Genomic DNA, 18,836 nt, shown 5'->3' with positions numbered 1-18,836 from the left:
CAAAGATAATTCAACGAGGAAATGTTAAAATGAGGTCATGCCGGAATAGGGTGAGCCCCTATCCAATATGACTGGTGTCCTTCTAAAAAGGAGGAAGTCTGGGTAGACAGGCACACAGGGAGGAGGCCATGTGAAGATGGAGGAAGAGATGGGGGTGATGCTTCTAGAAACCAAAGATCGCCAGCAAACCCCCCAGAGGCCAGGGCAGAGGCCCGGGACAGAGGCTCCCTCACAGCCTCAGAAGGAACCAACCTTGCAGACACCCTGATCTTGGCCTTCTGGCCTCCACAACTGAAGACGATAAACTTCTGTCGCTCAAGCCCCCAGCTTGCTTTGTTATGCAGCCCAGGAAACTAACACAAGGACGGATGGAGAGGATGCCGCAGGCTGGGTTCCAATGAGAGAAGTCGGGTCCTTCTGGGAGGTGGTCTGGAGAGCTGGGCGGAAGTGCAGCCATCCCACAGTCGAAATCTTCAAAGCCCTTCCACGCCCGCTTCCCCCATCAACCGTGGCTCCTCTCCACCATTTGCCTGGCATATTCTCAACCTCGGAACCTCAAAGACCACCCAGAGGCTGCGACGTCCACACTTTCATGCTGGCCTGGACCTCCCCGCTGAGCCCCGACTGCCTGTCCCAAAGCTGCTCTCACCCTCGTCACCTCCATCCAGAGATCCCCATTTGCTGTCCCCCAACCCACCCCTCTCCTCCTGGGAGGAGGGTCTCCTCCCATCCCCTCCTCCCCTGTCTCACCACCCCGGGCGAAGGTCCTGTCCTCAGTGTCCCTTCCCTGTCCTCCATGCCATGCCCTGGGTCAGGCACCTGCCTCTCACCTGGATGTCACAACAACAGGCCGACAGGTGTGCCTGCCTGGATCCGCCTCCCCCAGACCAGGTCCCAGCTGCTCAGGTCAAACATGTGGCTGGTCCCTGACTCCTCCCGCTCACGTTTCACATTCAAACCGGCAGCACATCCTGTTGGCTCTAACTTCAAACAGATGCAGAATCCACGGCCGCCACCCACCCCTGCCACTCAGACCCTCACCTGGATCTCACCTGGATCACTGCAGTGACCTCCAACTCTTCCTGACCGGCGTAGTCTCCTTGCTGTTCCTGCACCCACCTGCCACAGGGCCTTTGCACAGTCCCTCTGGAACATGCTTTCCCCAGACCCCCACCTGGTTCTCAGCCACACCTTCTCAAGTTTTTACCCTGATACTGTTGAATCACTGATCACCCCCACTTCTGACCCCTCCCCAATGTAATTTCTCTCCCTCTCACTCATCACCTCTTTCCATCTTACAACACCTCCTTATGTATTATAATTGTTGTTTAATTTCTGCTTCCTCCCACTAGTTCCAGGAACATGGGGTTTTTCTGTCTGTCTCATTCATTCAAATGTCCCCAGTACTTAGAACAGCAGCACTGAGCCCATAGTAGGGGCTCAATACACAATTGCTGAATATGCACATGAAAGTAAAGCAAAATAGACACGGTGTGGCCCGTCTGCCCTTAGGATCTTCTTATTTTCCCTCTTCTAACAGAGCAAGAGGAACTCTGCCCACATCACCAGCCTTCTCCCTGCGCCCGTGAGGATGAGATGACCTACTTCACCTGCCGGGAAGGCCCTGCCAGCTCCCCCAGGTGCCCCTCCTGCAGCTGCCACCTGGGGCAGGCCGGCCGAGTGGGGCTTGTTATGTTAAGACCGTCCTGGAGCTGCAGCCTGGCCTGGGGAGGTGGCACACGCCACCGGGCGGGAGGGTGCCTGCGGGAAAGTACCTGTGCGAGCTGCAGGAATGTGCCAGGAGGAACAAGGACTCAGGGGGAGGCACACAGGACCACCCCGAGCTGCTGGGCACAGGGAGACACTCAGCCAACACCAATGTCCTGGGCCCCCGAGGGAAGGTCTCCGGGCTCTGGAGGCTTGTGTGTCGAAGGCCCTAGCCATCAGAGTCCCAAACACTTGTGTCTACACCCACCCCCCACGCTTCCTGGCTTCTCTGGCCTCCCTTCTTTATGCCCACCCACCCTGGGGGCTATGTCTTCACAGCCTTCAGACAGGGGTCCTAAGTGCCTGGAGGTGGAGGCCACTGGGGCTGGAAGATCCAGTGCCTCCCAAGGCTTTTGGGTTGTAGGGACCAGGAACTAGGGGCTGCCCTTCAAAGGCCCCTGCCGCTCAGGCCTGTGTGTCCTGGAGCCGAACTCCAAACCTACGAGACTCGCCAGGGGCTCAGAAGAGCTTCACAATCGCGTCCAGTGGCTGGCATGTCACAGGTGCTCCACCAGCACCCGGGCACCTCGCCCCAACCCCAGAGGCTCTCCGTGCAGGGGGATCTCTGCCCCAGGCTGCCCAGGGCCAAGGCTGGATCCAAACCACAGCCAGTGTTTAAGGTCAAGGTCAGCAGTGCCCAGAACCCCTCTGCTGTGGATGGAATGAATCGTGTCCCCTAAAAGACAGGCTGAAGTCCTAACCCCAGGACCTATGAATGTGACCTTATTTTGGAAACAGAGCCTTTCTAGATGTAACTGGTTAAGATAAGGTCACACTGGACTCGAGTGGGCCCTCTCTGATGACTAATGTGCTTACAAGAGGAAATTTGGACAAAGAGACACAGATACACAGGGAGAAGGCCATGTGATGACCGAGGCAGAGATCGGAGTGACACAGCCACAAGCCAAGGACACCAAGAAAGAGGCAAGGAAGGACCCCTCCCTCCCCCCCCAGCTCGGCCCTCCCAACACCTCGTCCTCAGACTCTGGCGGGGGCCGTGGTCTCTTCCTCGGTTGTTACTGTGAAGCCGCGGCCCCAAGGGGGGCCCTCTGAGGGCAGCCAGTCCCCGGTGGGCATGTCAGGTTCAGCTGGAGCGGGAGATGCCGAGCCCGCCCGCCCTCCACATCACGCGTCTGTGAAATGACGATCGCCCTGTAGCCTCTAAGTCCCGGGAACCACCCCTCCATCCCTCCAGGAGCACACGGGAACCACCCCTCCATCCATCCAAGAGCACATGCGTCTCAACGCGAGGGGCGGCGTGGGCAAGCTGACCCCGTCCTTGGGAGTTGGGGGCACAGGGCTGATCTGAGCTCGGCTGACTTGCCGGTCCAGCTCCTCCCTGGGGCTCAGAAGATGCCCCGATGGCATCGCGGCATTCCCCACATCTCAGCCCTGCTTAGGAATGCCACGGCCCCTCCGCCTGCCCTTTAACTCTGCCCGGCTCACCTACGCGCACACCCCTTTTGGCTCAGGCACGAGTCCCGGCCTCCCACTCAGCTCCCTGGCAGCCCTCACCTCGCCCTGGCCATCTCCACTCCCTGCCCGGCTCTGCCAGGCCACCCTGGGCCTCTGTGCTGCGGAGGCCTGGCTGTGGGGCGGGCCCGGCTTCCCGGGGGCTCTCTGGTGGGCTGGGGTGGTCTCCTGGAGGAGGCCCTGACCCTGGCCTTGGGCTCCCCGCCCATGCCCGTCACCTGGGCACCCTCTGTCCCCAGACCTCCCAGAGACGGTACTTGGGTCAATCCGACCTCCACTTCTCGGAAGCAACAACAACCCTTGTGAGGGCTCCGGAGGCCCATCCGCCTCACGCCCTCGCCTCCTGGCCTGGCCGCTGCACCCACAGGAGCACGCACCCACCACCGGCCTCTGCCCCCGCCACGCCTCCCCCCTGCGGCGCTTCCCCTGGGTGCTCACTGTATCCAAGCGCTGTGCTCATGCCACCTTCCCAGAGGGGCCACGCGGGCCGCCCGGCCGCAGGGGCGGCCAGCCCTCCACTCCGGTTTAGCCTTTGTCCCACTTTCCTGCATAGAAGTCATTTCCACCTGGCATTAGAAGGGTCACTGGCATTTACTTGTCCATGGTTTGTCCCCAGGACCCGAATATCCGCTCCTCATACATCTCCTTCCGTGTTAAGCCCCAGCTCACAGCAGGGGCTGCAAAAATACACGGGAAATGAGTGATTGCGTGAATCCCACCCCTGGGTCCCAGCATGGCCGGGCAGAGCAGGTAGGTTCTGGGCAGGGACAGGAATGTCACCCAGAAGAGGCAGGAAGGGCCGAGAGGAAGAGAGGTGGCCCTGGGAGGGGCGAGGGGGCGTCAGCATCGGGCAGGGCCGCGGCAGAATGAAGGGAAGGGCTGGGAAGAGCAGGCACCGCTGTGCTCAGAGATTCCAGAACACAGGCTGGGGAGCTCCGCCGGGCTGCAGCCTCTGTCACTCTGCGTGGGCAGAAGAGCGAGCAGGTGTCACCATGTACCTGGGGACAGCTCCTTCCGGCCCACACGGCAGGGCGGCCTTGGGGGCTGGTGATGAAATGGCGGCCAGAGGGCTGGGCGAAGTGCTGAGAAATGGGCCATGTTTTCTGTCCTTTGAGGCATCAAAACCGTCCTGATTCCCTCCCTCTCCAAGCTGGTCCTCCTGGAAGCAGGCGGCCAGCAAACTCCATCCCCACCTCCTGTGCGTCCCCTCCTGACCTTGGTTCTACATAAGGGTCCCACCCACAAAACACCCCCCTCTCGCCCCCCAATCCCAGTGGGGCCAGGCTTATCTCTACTTGGGAAGAAAAAGTAAATAACTTCCAGAGAAATTTTTTTAAACAAATGGAATTTATACAAAATACAGCAGTCGCTGCCATTTGTTGGGCTGTGGGTGGAGGATGAACGCTGGTCATGTGACTTCCAGCGCTTTCTGTAGGGTGACATGAGAGCCGTGTGGAGCAGCGCTGCCGAGGTGACAGGGCCTGGGGCCGCCACGTCAGTGCCTGGTGCATCTGCTCAGCCCACACGGGCCCCGTGCCCCAGGACGCGCAGAAGTGCTCCAAGAATGGTGGACACACATCAGAGACGCACAGGCAAGCTCAAAGGGACCCACTGATCTGATGTGAAGCATCAGAGAAATTGTAGTCATGGATTACAATCTATTAAATAAAATAAACATTCACGAGTCCACATAGGAAGGAAGGGAGGGAAGAAGGGAGGGAGGGAGGAAGGGAGGGAGGTAGGAAGGAAGGAAGGAAGGTAGGGAGGGAGGGAGGGAGGGAGGAAGGAAGGAAGGGAGGGAGGGAGGGAGGAAGGGAGGAAGGAAGGTAGGAAGGAAGGAAGGAAGGGAGGGAGGGAGGAAAGGAGGTAGGAAGGAAGGGAGGAAGGAAGGGAGGGAGGGAGGGAGGGAGGAAGGGAGGAAGGGAGGAAGGGAGGGAGGGAGGGAGGAAGGGAGGAAGGGAGGGAGGGAGGGAGGGAGGAAGGAAGGAAGGAAGGAAGGAAGGGAGGGAGGGAGGAAGGGAGGTAGGAAGGAAGGGAGGAAGGAAGGGAGGAAGGAAGGGAGGGAGGACGGAAGGAAAGAAGTGGGGGAGAGAAGGAAAAACTCTTTTTTACAGAAGAATTCCAACATAAATACAGAGGGAAGGTGGGGTTAGCAAATGATCAGTGATGCTAACAGTGGATAAACATTTGGTGAGAACAGAATAGTTACATACTCTCAAAGCACCTTTCTAAATTTATTAATTACAAAAAGAAACAGTAACTTCACAGAGGAAGAAACAGGCAGATCTTCAGCAAGTGACCCCAGATCAGCAGTACTGTGCTGGTTCACAACCACCCTCCTCACGTGGCACACAGAGGGATCCTGCCACATCTGACTGCGACGAAACCTGGGCAGACCCAAGGGGAGGGCATTCTGCAAAATAACCCGCCTGGACGCCGGTGTCACAAAAGACACATGAAAGCTGACCGAGGAGCCGTGGCGGGCACGCACAGCCCGTGACCCTGGAGCTGGGACACGGACACAGAGCAGACCTGGGGCCACTGTGCAGTTTGAACATAGGCTACAGGTTAAACAATAATGCTGTGTCAACATTACAATCCTTGATGTTGATAAATGCACTGTGATTATCTGAGAAAATGTGCTTGTCCTCAGGAAACACACACTGGTAGTTGGTTGTAATGGGCCACGACGTCTCCATACTCTCAACAGGTTAGGAAAAAAGTATCTGTAAATATAAATGCATGAGGACGGATGGGTGGATGAGAGGAAAGCGGGGAGGGGAAACCACAAAGCCAATGGGGCAAACATGCCTCAGTGACGGGTGGCCAGGAGTTCCTTGCTCTATTTTTGCAATGGTTCTCTAAGTTTGAAATTACATCAGAATAAAACATAGCCTCCCCCAAACAAAGCACACGTGGAGCAACCAGAACTCTCCGAACGCTGCTGAGCGGGGACCGGTACAACCACCGTGGGAAATCCGTGTGTCGGCATCTACTGGACGCCTGCCCGCTGACCCCCGCAATTTCGCTCCTTGAGAAAATCCAGCAGAGTTGCAGAGACGCGCGCCCCTAGATGTGCACAGAGATGTTCGGAGCGGCACCGTCCATGCCAGCCCCAAACTGGACATGACTCAAATGCCCACGAGGGTAGACTAGATTAATAAATTGTGAATTCACCCAACAGATTCTGCACAGAAATGAGGACCCGCCCAGTAGCTCGGAGGGATCTCATAGGCGCAATATTGCAACTTGGAAGCCAGACACGAACCAGTCCGGTTCCAGGCAGGGTTCGGGGCAGGGGTGGCCGGAAGGTGCGCTGGGGGCTGCCTGGAATTGACACCCTGTCTGGATCTGTGCGCTGGCTCGGTTTGTGGATCTTCGCTGAGCTAAACACTTACCATCTGTGCCTTCTCCTGTATACATGCAACTTTTTAATAAAAATGTAAAAATTAGAGGGAGTTCCCTGGCGGTCCAGTGGTTAGGACTCTGCACTTTCACTGCCTGTGGCCCAGGTTTGATCCCTGGTCAGGGAACTAAGAGCCCGCAAGCCGCACTGCACGGCCGTAAATAAATAAATGAATAAATAAATGAATAAATAAATAAATAAATAAATAAAAAATTAGAAAGCCCAAGAGAAAAGTCTCCTATGTACTTTTTAAAAATAAAAAACAATTCTGTGTTTCATCAGTGAGGAAAAGGTTCTGGGCCTCTGGGAAGGGCAGCACTGGGGGAAGGAGACCAAGGCAGCAGTGGTAAGGGCTGAGCAGGAGGTCAGGGGCTGCCCGGCCAGGGCCCTGGCACAGCCTGGTCCAGGCCACAGGGCAGGGCCTCCTGCCTGCCGGTTCCAATGCCCACAGTCCTCGTAGGATGCCAGTGGGTGCTCTGGAATCCCAGGCGATGCCCTGAATGAAAAGCAGGCACCCGGAGAGTGTGTTGAAGTGCCTGTCCCCGGGAACAGGAGATGGGGCACCCACACCTCCAGCCCCACCTTTCCGGGTGAAACCCGGGAGCTGGGCAGCTGCTCGCCTAGGCTCACTTCATCCCAAAGGCCGTCCCTCCTCTGGTCCAAAGGAGCCACGGTCCTAGGGCTGGTGGGAAGAGCTCAGCAAATCCTGTTTTCCATACGCTGTTCCCAGCCCCGCACCCCAAAGGAAGGCAAATGGAACCAACCGGCCACATTCCTCCACCGAGGCTGCTGCAGTCTCAGGCCCCAAGGCCTGACCCACATAGCTGGGGGTGTGGAATGCCCCCTCTGAACACTCAGAGCCCCAGAATCTGAGAGATGGCACCACGCAGGGGGCTCACACCCACCGAGGGACTCGGGCGGCCCCAGGGGAGCCCTTACCCCCAGGTCCCTGACCCGTCCACCCCTGGGAAGGCCCCATGGGAGCGTTGAGCTGTGTGGAAATCAGGCCAAAGGCAAGGCTAGCCCCGGAATTCTCCATTTTAATGAACAGGTCCAACTCAGGACACCTGTGTGTATCTCCCCAGCGCTGACTCTCTTGCTTGATAGTTCATTTAAAAACTAAGGAAGAAAAATAATAAGATAAAGAGTGACACAGGAATGAAAGAAATTCCTTTCGTGTATGTGTACTTTCAACCAGCACTTTCATATCAACTGTGGACCAGCCCACATTCAGCCAAGTTTCCAGAAGGAAGAAACTGACTGGGCCCAGGGACCCGTTTTCTGGTGGCCTCCTCACACGAGGCTATCCTGGGTGGCCGCTGGGTGCTCTCATCACAGATGAAGCCGTGGGGGTCCCCCGCATGGCATCGCCGGCCAGGGCCAGGAGCAGAGCCGGCCAGGCAAGTCATTTCAAGGCCAGATGTAGAAAACAGAGCTTCAGCAGTTGGTCAGTCATTAAATTCACTTAATCTTCTGGCACCAAAAGGACAGAATGCCTTTATGGACTTCCCAGAGGGGGACAAAAATTCCCCCAAGGGTCTCACATTCTAGGAGGGGACCCAGCCATGGGGACAAATCAGGATGGGATGAGGAGTTGTGGGGAAGAGGGCAGACGGGCTTCTAGGAAAGGGGTCTTGGACCTTTGAGTTGTGCTTCATTCAAAAACGTGCTGGGTTTTGGAAGATGAGTGAGAGTTTATACCGGGGGAAGAGGGAAGAACGGTGCTCCAGGTAGAAGCGCCCTGCACCAGGCTGTGGGGATTCAGGGAACTGGGGTGATGAGGCAGGCTGCCAGGAGGGCGGGGCCGCCCCGTGCCACTGCTCAGGGGCCAGGCGGGACCGCTGGGTTCATAGCAGCAGCCAGGAGGACGGCAGTGGAGCTGGCCAGTGACAGAGCATCAGGCTCTGGGCGCTGCTTCTCCGGCCCAGCATCCTGGGCGCCACCCCGGCCGGCTCCACCTCTGGCCCTGAGGAGTGTGCAAGGGCTCGGCGGTGGGGCATCGGGACCTGCAGGCGGCAACGAGGTGCGGGTCGGTGGGGCGGGGGGGCACTGCCGCAGCACCGCCTGGAGCCAGCCCACCGCCAAGTGCCTGCCCTGCGCCGTGTGCCTGGACGTGGCGGCCGCTGCCAGCAATGCACTGAACCCCGAGGCCACGGAGACCGATCCTGGCTGTGGTGATGAAGAAGACTCCGAGCCAGGAGTCTTCGGCCAAGTGCAAGGGGACGGTGGACGCCCACGGCTCGACCATCCTGAGCGTGCTCGGCGGGGCCCCGGGCAGCGCCCCGGCACAGGGGTGTGCCAGCCACCGCGGAGGCTACCGGCCACCCCGCGACCGCTCTCCGAGGAGGACACATCCGAGGTGGTAGTCCCATCCATGGCCAGTGGGCCCCTCAGCTCCCGACCTCCACGGATTCCCGTGAGCACAGGGTGCCAGGGCTGTGTCTGCCCGGTCACCCGGCTCCGGGACGCCGTGGGGCCCAAGCTGTCCAACCGGGTGGAGGTGACCACAAGGGAGCAGTGCGAGTCCCTGTGGCCGGGCCTGACTCTCCTCTGCGAGGACTACATCTGCCGGCTTTTTGCCCCTCCCGAGCAAACACTGAGGCTCATGCCGCCAAATGAGACCTGCAGGAAGGAGGGCTTCTGTGAGGAGCCGAAGGAACGGGCCCACCTGGCTCACGCGGCTGCTGTGGACGGGGTCCCTTGGCTGGCGCTGGCGCCGCCGAGGAAGAAGGGTGAGGTCCAGAGGAAGGCTGGCGTGCCCTGTGAAGTGTGTCTGCAGGTGGTCCAGAAGCCGGACTGGAGGCTGGAACCCAACAGCAGCAAGGTCGTCAGCCGCGCCCCGGAGCGTGTGTGCTCGGTGCTACCCGCTCCCGCGGTCCAGAAGTGCGTCAGCTCGGTGGATGCCTACGGCCCTTCCTTGGTGGAACTCCTGACCAGAGCCACCGCAGAGACGCTGTGCACGTGCACGCGGCTGTACGGCAGATGGAGGCGGGCCTGGGCAGCCCACGAGGGTCCTACGACGCTGCCACCACCCCCGCTGGGAAAGGAGAACCAGGGCAGCTTCTGCAGTGGAGGCAAGTGGCTGCTTGGCATGTCCGCCCACAACCTGCAGCAGCAGAGCACCAAGCGCCGCGTCCTCAGGGCCTTCAAGGGCGTCTGCCGCATCCTGCCCCTGCCCCTCATGGTACAGTGCGACCACCTCATAATCGATTACCAGCCCGTGCTCATCGAGACCCTCGGGGAAACGATGGACCCCACGGCCCTGTGCGCGAAGATGGCCTACCACGCTCCCACGGCAGCGCTGCTGGGCACCGACCGGAGCATCCTGGCACCGAGCTTCTGGTGCAAGAGCCAGGAGGCCGCCGAGACACAATGCTCCGCGGAGCACTGCCAGAGCCACGTGTGGAGAGAGACGCCTCCCATGCTGGAGAGCACGCGTGACCACGGCCGCCTGAGACCCGGCGCCGGCCAGCACCCCCCGCCCCCTGGGAGGCCCTCATCTCCCCGAACCCCACAGGAACCCTACAAGGTGGATCGGAGCGAACTGACTGCGCTGCCGCCGCCCAGCGCACTGCCCCGACTCTCCATCCCTGTGCCGTGGCTGACGGTGCGTGGGGCCTGGCGCTGGCCTCTGGGGCCCCCTCTACACCTTGCTGACGGGTCCTGACCGGGGTGAGCAGTGGCAGGGCCGACTGCGGGTGGAGAGGGGCCATCAGGGATGGAGGCCCATCCCCCTTGTCACACAGCTGGGAGGGCGGGGCTTGGTCTCACCCATAGGCACCACCACTTGCTCAGGCCGGACCTCACCGCTCACTGCTCAAGCTGGGGTCCTGGGGGTGGCCGCACAGGCGCATACGATGTGTGAGTGTCCGTGGGCCTTTCTGGGGAGGACGCTGGGTCTTTGACTAAATGCTCCAAGGGGTTCTTGGGCTCAGTGCTGTCCTTCTGATGCCCCTGCCCACCGCGGGACCCTCCCCCTATACCCCAAACTCTAGGCTGCCCTGGTGATAGGCGGAAGGAAAGCCTGTGCTGTGCTCTAAGTAGGGAGAGGAAAATGTGACATGTACGAGCCCACGGGGACAGCCCAGGGGGTCAGGTGATGGTAGGCAGATCCCTCCACCCGTTGGAGCCTCAGTTTTCTAATCTGTAGAATAGGGGTGATCACACCTGTCTCATGGGGATGCTGAGGCAGACCACTAGAGGAGATGTCCATGAGCTTCTTTCCCCCAAAGAACCAGCATCCATCAGTCCGCTGGGGCCAACAAGACCCAGCTCAGTGGTCCCCAGCAGAATCTGGCTGTGCACGTATTGAATAAACTGCAAGCTTCCTCCAAATGGCACGTGCTGTGTTTTCATTCTCATGAAGCCCTGGTCCACGAGCTACTGCAGCGCCCCCTCTTTCTGGCCTCGCCCAGGCGTCTCCTCCTCCAGGAAGCCTTCCTGAGGCTCTCAGCCCAGTTTAGGCGCCCGCTATGGTTTCCCCTCATGCCATATTGTCATCATCGGTCCCCCCAGCACACTGTGAGCCCCTCTGGGGTGGCCACGGGGCGTGACCCCTACTGTGTCTCATGCCCAGCACAGAGCTAGCACACAGTAGGTGCTGAAACATTCGTGGGACACACACACGAGTGTTTCAGTTGAGGCCTGGCCTGGAGAGGCCCAGTGGTCACTTTCAGATGAATTCCTCTGGAGGGAGAGGGGTGCCCAGGCCTGGGTTAAGAGACCTGAGTGGACGCTCTTTTCTGAGAAGGCACACCTGAGCTCTTAGGTAAATCTCCTGGGCCCCAGCCATCGCCCCAGGAAGACAGGTGCCCTCGGCCTGAGTTTCCAGACTCAGTGCTGGTGCTTGCTGGCTGGGGCCGGGCCCACTGGTCCACCGGTCAGCCCTGTCCAAGTCCAAGAGGAGGACCCCGTCCAAGATGGTGATCGTACTGGCCCACGGACCTCAGGGCCCGGACATGGGCAGGAGAAGGCAGCTCATGCCAGGTTCCCAAACACGATGCCTTGTGATGGAGGGACTTGGAAACTGCTGGACTGTGCACGATTCACATGTCCGGGAACTGCCCTAGAGGCTGCTGGTCTGGTGCGTGTCCCCTCTCTGGGACAGGACGGGACTGCAGCCCCTCCTCCGGCCTGGCTGGGGGACACCTGCTGACAGTTGTACAGCAGATCTCAGCTTCCTGGGACATCACTGGCCACACACGGCGGCCTGTGAGAGCCCAGGAGGGGTGAGCACCACGTCTCACAGGTGCCCCACCCATGCAGAGCTGAGATGCCATCCCATCACCGTCCCCACAGCCCAAAGCAACCTGAAGTGGGCAGTCAGGGCAGGGTCTCCACATGCCCCTCCCTCTGCCCGCCCCACACCCAGGGCTGGGAACCGTCTGCTCCCACCAACCCACTTCGGAGCTGTGACTGCACATAAGCCCAGCCATACACCCGGGCAAGCTGGTCATCCAAGGACGGTGACCACCGATCACCTACCGAGGGCTTCCCACCTGCCCCTGCAGGGCACTGCCCCGAGAGCTCTGCCTGGCTTCACTCCTCACCCTCCACAACCACCTTGAGGGAGGCACCATTATCACCCCATTTCATAGAGGCGGAAACAGGGACCAGAGAGGTTCAGTAACTGGCCCAAGGTCACACAGCCAGTAGGCAATGAAGCCAGGAGTCCAGCCCAGGCAGGAGCAGGCTCCAGGGCCTGTGTTCCTGACCCTCACAGCCGCTGGTGGAGTTCAAGGCCAGTCCATGGCCTCTGCCTCCGTTTCCCATTCTTGAATGGATGCTCCCACCTCCAGGGTCCTCAGCAGGACCAATGACAGTGCAGGAGAAGGGTCGGCTTGATGGATGCACCGCCAAGGATGGGGGCTTTAAAGCCTCTTCCTCCCACCGGGCACGTCTTTCTGCGTTTCTAGGTTGCCTCTTAAAATGTGTTTCATTGTTTTCTTTTTGCAAATCCTCCTCCTAAGACGCACTGAGATTTCTCGATCGGATACGGCTGATTTACTTTCCCCGAATGAGCATCTTAGCCACTCTCTGCTGTTTTCTTATCGTTTCCCTCATCAAATTCCTTTTCGATTAGAAAGCTGGGGGCCGGGTAAATTAGCTGATTGCTGCTGCTGAGGCCGTGAGAGCGAGAGCGCAGGGGCGCCAGGATGCCTGGCCGCGGGAAGCCCGCCAAGGTCTCTGCCGGGCGGATGGAGGGCACCAGGGGAGTACTCGCTCAGCCTGGGCACTCGTGACCTCGCCATCACCCCCAGACCTCTAGGCACGGCGTGTGTTGTAGGCGTGTGTCTGTGCGCACACTCACGTTTGCACAGACGTTTTGTGCAGAGCCCAGAGTCACGGCTGGGCCAGCCCCATCTCACCACACCCCGGGGGGACGGGGGGGAGCAGGCCAGCCCTTCATGCTCCTTCCTCTGCCTTAATCTCCTTGTCTGGGAAATGGCCCCAGCAACCCCAAAAACGAATCCCGGCAGTGGAAGTGCGTCACAAGCCAGCCCCCTGGCTCGCTGGGACCAGTGCAGTAGACACCACCAACCCGGGTCTTGCTTCCTCCATGGCTCCGCCCCACCCCATCTGTCCTCATCCTCATCTCAGTGACCCAGGCCTCTGCGAGGGTCCCTCCCTCCTGCGGACCTCCGTCCCCATGTCACCTCCCAGTGAGGTCAGGTCTGGTCTGGTCCCCAGCTCGACACTTCCTAGCCCTGCTTGCAGCTCAGCTTCTACCTTAGCTGCTACCACCCTGGGACCGCCTGTTGATTTCACTTGCCTATCTCGTCTGCGGTTTGTCTCCCCTCGGGCAACATGACCCCCCGGGCGGCAGGGATTTTTTTGCCTCAGTGGTCCTCGATGTGTTCCCCTCTCCCAAGACAGAGCCAGCTTAGAACCGGGCCCTGCGTTTGTCGGGTGAATTAATGAACGCTACGTGACCACCATCTTCAGCCTAAACCTCCCTCTGCCCTGCCCTTTCTGGGCAGGGACCACCAGGGCTGAGCATCTCCATGAAGTCAGGTGGTCCTGAAAAGGCCCAGCCATGGCCAGACCCCTCAGGTATAAAATATGGACAGTCCATCCTTCAGTGAATGAAAGTGAATCAGTTCTGCTCCATCCCAGCTGCCTTTCCAGGGACGCTATGAAAACAAGAGTATCCTCCACGGCCTGGGGGAGGCCATGGCCAGATGGTCTGCGTCCCAAGGACCCACGGCTGACAGCTGGCCCGGGCCTGGGTGTGCACAGGAGCTTGCTTCCTCCCCAAGCAGCCCTCCAAGCAGAGCCCCGGGTGAGTGTGCCCTTGCCACCCTCTGCCAGCATCCGTACTCATCCCCAGCATGACGGTCACTGTCAAAGGCTGCTGGGTCCCTGAATCCGGGCACACTCCAGCTCCTGGACCCTCCCCACCTTCCCACCTTCCCACCCACCACTGCTATCCCCACCTGTCCTCACTTAGACACTCTGGCCCATCCCACCCCCGCAGGAGCTCAGGGGTGGTGACAGATGGTGGCCCAGGGCCAGAGGCTACCCTGGACTCGAGTCACTGTTAGTTTTGCTTCACTCCCTGCCGGGTTCGAACGCTGCTGAGGGAGGGATGTTACAGATGCCCAGCCCAGCAGGCTCAAATCTCTGTGGTCCAGAAAGGGATGGGGTTTTATCTGGGCCCTGCCATGGGGTTCAGGCCCCAGGCTTAAGCTCCGATTGCATTTAGGGTCTGGCTCCGATGCAGGGGCTGGGGTGAGAAACAGCTGCATCCGATCAATCAAAGACCCGCAGGGGCCTGAGTGCCCCGCTCCACACACACGAGGATTTGCTCTTCCCTTCCCAAGAGGCCCCCGACACTGACACAGCTGCCCGTAACACTACCCTGGAGACCCAGTCTGTGCCAGAACTCGCCTCAGGACAGCCAGGACTCTCCAAACCCAGGCGCTACTGTAGAGGCCGCGCTGGCAGCAGGCAGCACCCGTCATGCCAGGCCCAGAAATGGCCCCATTTCCCCCAGCTCCTATCACCATGGAGACCTCCCTTGTCTGGACGGCCCAGCTTCCATGGACCAACCCCGCCACCCTGGGAAGGCTGCCCTCATCACCCCGTTGCTCTGAAACCCCCCAGATTCACCGTGTCCCCACTGTCATTGGGGCCGGGCCTGATTTAGCACAATGGGACATTTCTGGAACAGTCATGGAGTCTTTGGGGCCACTCGGCAGAGCAGAGAGAGCACGGGCTGTGCAGAGGGGCCCGTTCAAGCCTGGCTTCACCACTCACTGCTGTGTGACCTCGGGCAAGTTCCTTAACAAGTCTGAGCCTCAGTTTCCCTGTGCATACAACTTGTATAATAAAGGTACCCCTCCCGTGGCATCTGCTGGAGGATTTATCGAGGTACCACGTCGGAGCTGGGCACACATGGCTGCAGATGCCTGTGTTACCCCATCGAGTTATGACACCAACCCCTGCCTGAGCCGAACGTTTGCAAGATCCTGCGGCTTGGAGAACACTGGAACTCGGGCCAAGGCACGCCGCCCAGAGGGAAACCCGGGCCCGAGTTCACCAGGTTGGCCTTAGAGAATCTGTTGGTCAGATGTCCTGGCCACTCCCAGAAATCCGTTCCACTGAGTCAAGTCTAAATGCTGAGGTTGGCTGGGAGATTCTGACGGACACAGGAATGGTGGGTAGTGGGTAAAGAGAGAGAGGAAGTGAAGGAGACAGGGAGACAGAGAAGGAATCTTCCCGTCTCCGTAAAGTGGCCTGTTTTCCCTCCAGAAAGTGGCACCTGCCACACTTTGAAAGCACATGCTTGATAACTGACGCCCGCGGGCCTCGCCCAGGTCAGCCGTGTGTGCTGGGAAGGTCCTTTCCAGAGGAAACCCCGGTGGCAAGTCCCGCACAGCCCTCCCAGCTCTCCACTGGCTCAGGGCCACCCACCGGTCAGCCCCGGGATCCAAGCACGTGCTCGCTGGCCGTGGGAAAAGATGCCCCGGGAATAGCAGGGTCGACCCTGAGATCTCTCCCTGAGATAAACTGGGCGCTGGTCCCCAGCCGCAGGTCCGCAACCATCTTCCCGGGTCTGCAGCCAGACAAGTGAGATGCTTCCTGCTGAGGGCTAACAGCTACAGCTCGGAAAACCACCACGCTATCCCTTCCTGGGTCCCGCGGGGCAAGGGCAGGGTTGCCCCGCTGTGGACCTGGGCTGTGGGCCCGACTCTCGGGACCGGACCACCACTCCTCCGTACCTCAGTTTCCCTTCTGTAACCGGAAGAGGCTGGATGAGATGGGGACAGAGCACAAACACCCCAGGGCCGGGGGGTGGTAGACAACGGCCGAGGCTAGGCCCCTTGTAGGGGGCAGCCCCGCGGCCCTGGGAGGATGCGGCCCATTTCTCCAGAGGTCAGAACGCCAGGCTGCCTGTGGGAGATCTCGAAATTCTTCAAGACTGAAAGCTCAAGAGTCTTATTTTAAAGGCCTCTTCTGGCCAAAGCAAACATGCCTGAAGAGGAGGCCTGGCCCATAGGGCCCCAGCACGTGACCTCCACAGGCCGAGAACCTCCTGCTGGAATTCAGCACCCGGGCCTCCTGACAACTCCTTGACGCTCAGAAGCCCAGCCTGTTTCTTTCTTGTTTTTAATTGAAGTAGAGTTGATTTACAATGTTGTGTTTAATCTCTGCTGTACAGCAAAGTGACTCAGTTATACACGTACAGACATTCTTTTTTTAATATATTCTTTTCCATTATATTCGATATCCAGCCTGTTTCTTTCTGATTCCTCATCCAGCCCCTGAAGGCGCTGGAACCCCTCTGGTGTCAGGTTGCTGACGGGAGGGGATTACGTTTCACGGAGCCATTTATTTAGGACAATGGGAGTGATCACAATGGAAGGGAAAGCTTCATTCCCCCAAACCAGTTTCTCAAGTTGACCTTCCCAGGGGAGGGGCTAGATTAGGAAACCAGGGACAGCAGAGAGGGAGAGAGGGGCCTTCCAGGGGCTGTCTGACCTAAATGTCACAGGGATGGGATGGAGAAGCTATGTATGTCGCCCAAGGCCACTCTGGCCAGTACTGGGGGTGTCCACACTGTCACTCCACAGCCGTCCAGGCACGGGGATTGGGGGCACCCAGCAAAACTGAAAACACAAAGCTCCAGCATCACCGTGCTGGTTGCAGGCAATGTTAGTTTAGCAGAACCTGATGCTCTGGAATGTGACCCAATGAAGAAAGCAGAAGAGGGGTCACGGTGGGCCTTGGAATCCTCCACGCAGGGCTCCACCCTCACCTGCGCCCCCAGCCCCCAGGCTCCTGGGCTCAGCCCACGCAGGCCAAGGTCAGGGGCAGGGCGGGGTCTGTTCCACCCTCCTGCCGATCCCACACCCCACGTGGGCCAGACAGCGCCCCGCCCCAGCTGTCCGCAGAGACAGCACCTGCACCTTCAGGAGGCGGGGAGCGTAGGGGCTGTGGTCTGAGGTCACTTACACCCCGGCTATGGCGCTGGCTGTGATGGGCACTGGCCGGTGACCTTCCTGGGACAGGTGGGAACCACTTACCAGGTCTCGTGTGCACCCCTTAGGGATGACGCAGCAGTGGTCCCTTGCCCTGCTTCTCCTGCTGAGACCCTCCTGGGAAAAGCCATCACCCACAGGGGCTGTGAGCCGAGCAGCTGCCGGGAGCCAGCCCCGCTGGGGTGAGGAAGGGGGCAGCCAAGAGGAGGGGCTGCTACAGACGTGCTGGGGGACTTCGGGCAAGCCGCTGAATGGCTCTGCTTCCCCACCTAGTTCAGAGGGCCGTGTAGACCCGGGTTCTACAGCCAAGAGGCAGCCTCGGCCTCCACACTGGGCAGACAGAGGCAGTGAAGCCAAGAGAGGGAAAGGGACATCTCGGGGAACCACGGCACTCAGGCCAGGAGCTCCCAGGAGCTCCCCAACCCTTTCTGCCCTTGGCACTCCTGCTGGCAGAGGGTTTTCTGAAGAGGGGCGCGATCGTTACCCCACTGTTCAGAAGAGGGACCAGGGTTTTCCGAAGAGGGGCGCGATCGTTACCCCGCTGCTCAGAAGAGGGACCAGGGTTTTCCGAAGAGGGGCGCGATCGTTACCCCGCTGCTCAGAAGAGGGACCAGGGTTTTCCGAAGAGGGGCGCGATCGTTACCCCGCTGCTCAGAAGAGGGACCAGGGTTTTCCGAAGAGGGGCGCGATCGTTACCCCACTGCTCAGAAGAGGGACCAGGGTTTTCCGAAGAGGGGCGCGATCGTTACCCCACTGCTCAGAAGAGGGACCAGGGTTTTCCGAAGAGGGGCGCGATCGTTACCCCACTGTTCAGAAGAGGGACCAGGGTTTTCCGAAGAGGGGCGCGATCGTTACCCCACTGTTCAGAAGAGGGACCAGGGTTTTCCGAAGAGGGGCGCGATCGTTACCCCACTGTTCAGAAGAGGGACCAGGGTTTTCCGAAGAGGGGCGCGATCGTTACCCCACTGTTCAGAAGAGGGACCAGGGTTTTCTGAAGAGGGGCGCGATCGTTACCCCACTGTTCAGAAGAGGGACCAGAGGCCGGGTCCAGTGCCCACCACCTCCTCCTCACACACAGCTGGGAAAAACGTGAGGCACCAGGGTTACCGGCCGGGGCGACGGGGGACCAAGGTTCCTGGGAAAAGCCAGCGACATCCCGCCTGCTCAGCTGGGACGGCAGCAACCTACCAGCCAGCTGTAATGGTAGACCTACAGACTCCTAGAAGGCTGGAGGGGTCCAGAATCTTCCTAAACGACAGGGTGCTGGTGCCAGCTCACACCAGCTCACACCAGTGAACCAGAGCTGATGGAGCTCATCTCCTCCCAAGGCTGTGTGCAGTGACTTCCTCCTGGAAGCCTGAAATCGACCATGGTGGGAAAATTTACACCGTGGACACCGGCAAGAACTTCACATTAGGTGGATTTCTGTTTTGTTTTGTTTTCTGTCTTCCTGGAGTGATGACTGTTAAACATTTACCACTGTTCCTAAAGCTCCAGAATTCAAGAACCGAAGCCAGCCTCACGCCCCTGAGATACCTGCCCGACCTCTCCAGCCTTCCTGACTACTGACTCTGCCCGACACTGGGCGAGCGTGGGCGCTGGTCCCAGGCCCAAGGCAGACCTGCCCCTCCCCGCCTAGAGCAGCTCCCAGACCAGCCAAACAGAACTGCCAGTCTCTCTGCTTTCAACTCCACGGGTGGAGCTCC

At 59.5% G+C, this 18,836-nt stretch overlaps 2 protein-coding genes across 2 annotated transcripts in view; one reads left to right on the top strand and one right to left on the bottom strand.

Moving 5' to 3' along the window:
• Positions 1–18,836, bottom strand: part of SORCS2 (sortilin related VPS10 domain containing receptor 2) — a 495,273-nt gene that overhangs the window by 268,707 nt on the left and 207,730 nt on the right. The gene's annotated exons all lie outside the window — the stretch shown is intronic.
• On the top strand, positions 3,937–10,087 carry PSAPL1 (prosaposin like 1). The gene is given in 7 exon segments (XM_036853414.1): positions 3,937–3,990; positions 8,540–8,621; positions 8,624–8,688; positions 8,691–8,809; positions 8,811–8,935; positions 8,938–10,059; positions 10,062–10,087. Coding segments are annotated over 7 exon segments (1,593 nt in total).

The sequence above is a fragment of the Balaenoptera musculus genome, chromosome 5 (assembly GCF_009873245.2).
Source record: "Balaenoptera musculus isolate JJ_BM4_2016_0621 chromosome 5, mBalMus1.pri.v3, whole genome shotgun sequence".
In the NCBI taxonomy this organism is placed as follows: domain Eukaryota; kingdom Metazoa; phylum Chordata; class Mammalia; order Artiodactyla; family Balaenopteridae; genus Balaenoptera; species Balaenoptera musculus.
The sequence above is the reverse complement of the archived record's forward strand: the minus strand, read 5'-3'. Positions and strand labels throughout refer to the sequence as shown.